Source organism: Tupaia chinensis, unplaced genomic scaffold, assembly GCF_000334495.1.
Source record: "Tupaia chinensis unplaced genomic scaffold, TupChi_1.0 Scaffold000341_1, whole genome shotgun sequence".
NCBI classification, from domain to species: Eukaryota; Metazoa; Chordata; class Mammalia; order Scandentia; family Tupaiidae; genus Tupaia; species Tupaia belangeri.
The window spans coordinates 3,825,813-3,830,350 of NW_006159835.1; the positions used below are offsets into that span (position 1 = coordinate 3,825,813).

At 39.8% G+C, this 4,538-nt stretch overlaps 1 protein-coding gene across 1 annotated transcript in view; it reads right to left on the bottom strand.

The window, feature by feature from the left end:
• Nucleotides 1-4,538, bottom strand: part of PEX13 (peroxisomal biogenesis factor 13) — a gene marked incomplete in the record, with an annotated part of 17,711 nt that overhangs the window by 2,512 nt on the left and 10,661 nt on the right. The window contains 2 exon segments of the mRNA XM_027773344.1: nucleotides 1-132; nucleotides 820-945. Of these exon segments, the coding sequence (XP_027629145.1) occupies nucleotides 1-132; nucleotides 820-945 (258 nt within the window).

The window sequence follows — 4,538 nt, forward strand, 5'->3', positions numbered from 1 at the left end:
AAATTTTACTCGATTCCACCGTTTTTCTCCCTCTTCGTTTACCAAGAATTTTGACGTAATTCGCAGGTATAAGTCCTGTTGTTTGACCATCAAGACTAGCCAGAAGCCAACCACGCACTTTAGGCTGTTGTTCTGATGAGAGAGAAAAAAAAAAAGCCAAAAAAGTCTTGTAATACGTAATATAATACTTTGGCAGTCCAACAGATTATTGATGGTAAAGCATTATTTTTTTAAAGAATTATTTTTACTTAACTTTATTTTATTTATTTTTATTCATTTATTTTAATTTGACCAGAGAGGAACAGAGTGAGAGAGAAAGTGAGAAAGCAAGCCACCAGGTCTGAGACTCAAACTGCAGTTGGTCATGTGGAGTCCAGCGCCCTTAACCACCATGCCACCTGCTGGCCCTGGTAAAATATTAAGTAACATTTGTGTTACACTAATGCACTTAAATATATACATTCACAGTAGATACATTATATTCCAAATCAAATGCTGAATACTCTTAATGGTTTTAGGGCCCATTCTTATATTACACATACATACATACATATCGATAGTTATAGTGTATTTATATTTATTTATATTATTTCCTCCATGAAAGAGGGGAAGAGAAAGAGAAATATTATTGGAACAACTCTTCTGGGGCACATCTCCCTGATTCAAATGTGGAAGGTCTAATATTACACAAAAGAGAAATTCTAGTAAGGATCTCAAAATTAACCAAAAATGAACAAGATCCTTTGATGAAGTTTTTAATACCACAATTATAAATAATAAAAGTTCACAGACAATTCTAAATTTTCATAATTTTGTTACCTTTGAGAGCTAAGTTTAGCATATCACCAGCACGGAAAGATATTTCTTCTTCGGACACAGCAGCAAAATCATATTCTGCTCTAGCAACTACATGGTCATCCTCGCCACTTGCCCAGTTGATGTTGTCTATAAATCAAATCAAGAATTAATATTAGGCTATTAAAACTTGCAAATGAAAGATGGAGATATTTTATTGGCAAAAATTTGCTAAAACAAAAGTTCTCCTTTCACAAGTAAAATTCTTTAATAAACACAAGTTAAATATCAACAATGTGTTCATTAGGATATCATAAGGGGACAGCAGGTGGCGTGGTGATTAAGGCACTGGACACTCCCGCATGGCCGACTATGGTTCAAGTCCCGGACCTGATGGCTTGCTTTCTCACTTGCTTTCTCTATCTCTCTCCAGTCAAATTAAAATGAATGAGCGAATAAATAAAATAAATAAGCAATTCTTTAAAAAAAAGGTATATCTATCATGAGCTCCAAATTTCACACCCTTACTTTAAGCCAGTGGATGACAATTTTTTTTTTCCTGTAAAGAGTCAGAGAGTAACTATATTAGGCTTTACAGACCAACAGGCAAAATATAAGATATTGTGGGACCAGCAGTTGGTGTAATGGCTATGTCGCTGGATTCCCATGTAGTCGACCAGGTTCGAGTCCCAGACCCGGTGGCTTAAACTCATGCCAGGCACATGTGCATATGTGCCCAAGATCCCGAGAGGAGAATGGAAGAGAAGAGACTGTGTTGTGGCCATCCCCTCTGTGGGGTGATTTCTCGCTTTCTGTCTCTCTGTCTCTCTCTGTCTTTCTGGTGAGTGCACGCACCCTATAGCAAAAACCTCTCTAAAAATAAAAAAAGAAAGAAAAGAAAAGAAAAAGATACTGTATGGCTACATGTTTAACAAGAGAAAAAATTTCCCATAATTTTTTTTTTTTGGAGAGGTTTTTGCTATAGGGCGTGTGTACTCGCCAGACAGACAGAGACAGAGAGAGACAGCGAGAAATCACCCCCCAGGTGGGATGGCCACACTGCAAACCCTTCTCCTCCATTCTCCTCTCAGGATCTTGGGCACGCACGCACACGTGCCCGGCGTGAGTTTTTAAGCCACCAGGTCTGGGACATGAACCGTGGTCAACTATGTGGGAGTCTATCGACATAGCCATTACGCTAACTGCTGGTCCCTCCCATAATTTTTTTTTTTTTTTTTTTTTTTTTTTACAAAATAAAGAATGTAATAACTGAGTTTTTTGTTTGTTTGTTTGTTTGTTTGTTTTGGTAACACAAGTCTACTACTTAGAAGAATAAAAAAAATTTTTTTGGAGAGGTTTTTGTTACAGGGTGTGTACGCTCACCAGACAGAGAGAAACAGAAAGATAGAAAGTGAGAAATCACCTCCCAGGGGGGATGGCCATGCTGCAATCCCTTCTCCTCCATTCTCCTCTTGGGATCTTGGGCATGCACGCATATGCACCCGGCGTGAGTTTTAAGCCACTGGGTCCGGGATGTGAACTGCAGTCAACTACATGGGAGTTCAGTGATATAGCTATTATACTAACTGCTGGTCCCAATAATGAAATATTTTGAGTGGAGATATTTTACTTGGGATAAAATACAAATATTCATATGTTGATGCAAATTTGCAATGAGATTTTGAAGTATTTCATCTTCGGAAACATCTTTTCACACAGTTAGATACTGACAAATCTTGGTATCGATTCATGAGCATGTGACTTTGATCCATCATGTTCATTACCTGGAAGATGAACAGACTAGACTATACCTGTTGAGTACTTCTCTTGATAGCTACCTTTTACCAGGCCTTTACACTGCAGACCAATCATTTCCAAATTAAGAGGAAAGTTCCTCAACTGCAATTAAATGGATTTTGAAATATAGAAATTTCCTTTGTTCTTGCATAGCGGTCCAAAAAATGCCTTTATATTGTATTTTGAACTTGGGAAATATATCTGCTACAATCTTGTATGGGAATGGAAATATTACTTCTTGTTTTAACCTTTTATTTTATTTTATTTTATTTTTTTTTGGTCAGAAGATGCCTGTACTCACTAGAGAGAGAGAGAAAGAAAACACAGAGGAAAAGAGAGAAAGCACCCTCTTTCCCCCACCCAATGTGGCATGGTCACACCACAACCCCTCCTTGTTCATCTCTCCGTTCTGTCAGGATTTGGAGCATGCATGCTCACACTCCCAGAGTGTTTTCCAAGCCGCTGGGGGCTGGGACTCAAACAGCAGTGGGCCATGTGGGATCTGGCTTCTATAACCATTATCTTTGGTGGGTGCTTCTTGTTTTAACTTTCAGCAACCAGAGAGGTTTATAAAGCAGCATGACATTACTGTGATTCAACCATTGCTAGCTGTTGTCAAAATAACTCTACTCCTGCATATATTCTGCATGTAATCATCAGTTGGTTGGTCTTATGATTTTAGATAGAATCTATTCAGAATATTACCAAGTCTGGAGCAAAAACTGTTTCAAAGCCATTAAATAACAGTGGCTGAGAGCGGCTCTGTTTACAGAAATTTCAGTCTTGGCCTCAAACTCAAAAAACAGTAATAAACAGGGCCACTCAGGTGGCCCAGTGGTTAAAACAGCTAGATTTCACATAGCTGATTGCAGTTTGAGTCCCGGACCTGGCAGTTTGAAAAACATGGCAGGCATGTGTGTGTGCATGCCCAAAAGCCTGAGAGAAGAGTGGAGGAAAGGGGGCTGTGGCATGGATATTCTCCCTGGGAGGGCTTTCTCACCTTCTCTTTCTCTCCCCCTCTGATTCTCTGCGATTAGGGCACGCAGCCTACAGCAAAACTAAAAAACCCTGAAAACCTAGTGATAAAATTAAATCCTTGTTGACCTACTAAACTGTTGTGTGGTAGGGCAAGTCAGCATCTTTGCTTTCTACATTTCGCAAAAAGTCACAGAGTGAATTAAGTTTCACCTTTGATAGCAATGGCCCAGTAACACATGATAAATTCAAATACATTGTGCTGCTTCTGAACAATATAATCAATAACCACACATTTTAAACTTTTCTATTTTGGGACCTGCCTGTAGCCTCGTAGTTAAGGTGACTGGATCTCAAGTGGCAAACTGAATGGTAAGAGTTCTAGACTCAGTGGCTTGAAAAGCATGCCAGAAGCATGAGCCACGTGTGCCCAAAACTCTGCAAGGAGATGGAGGAGAAGTGACTGAGGCATGACCATGGGGGGACACTTCCCCACTTTCTCTCCACACGTCCTGTGTGTTGGCTGGAGAGAGTCAGAGATAGAGAGCGGAAGTGAGAAATCATCCCTCAGGTCCCAAGAATGACAACATCACATTCCCTTCTTCATTCTCTTCTTGGGATTTTGGGTACACACACACACACACACACACACACACACACACACACACACGTGCCCAGCATGTTTTTCAAGCACCAGGTTCAGACCACACTGTTGGCAAGATGGGTCCCAGCTGCCTTAACTACCATGCCACCTGATTGGCCCAGCTTTATTTTTGAAAGTGACAAAGCCCTCAGAATCAGCTGATAAAGTATGGGTTTATTTTAACAGTGAAGCAGCCCTAGTTCAATTTTGGTTCTGTAGTAAGCAAGTGACTTCTGTGAACCTCAGTTTTGCCACCTGTAAAATGAGGTTTTTTTTTTTTTTTTTTTTTTTTTTTTTTTGTTTTAGGGCCCTTGTTTTCCCCAGGGGG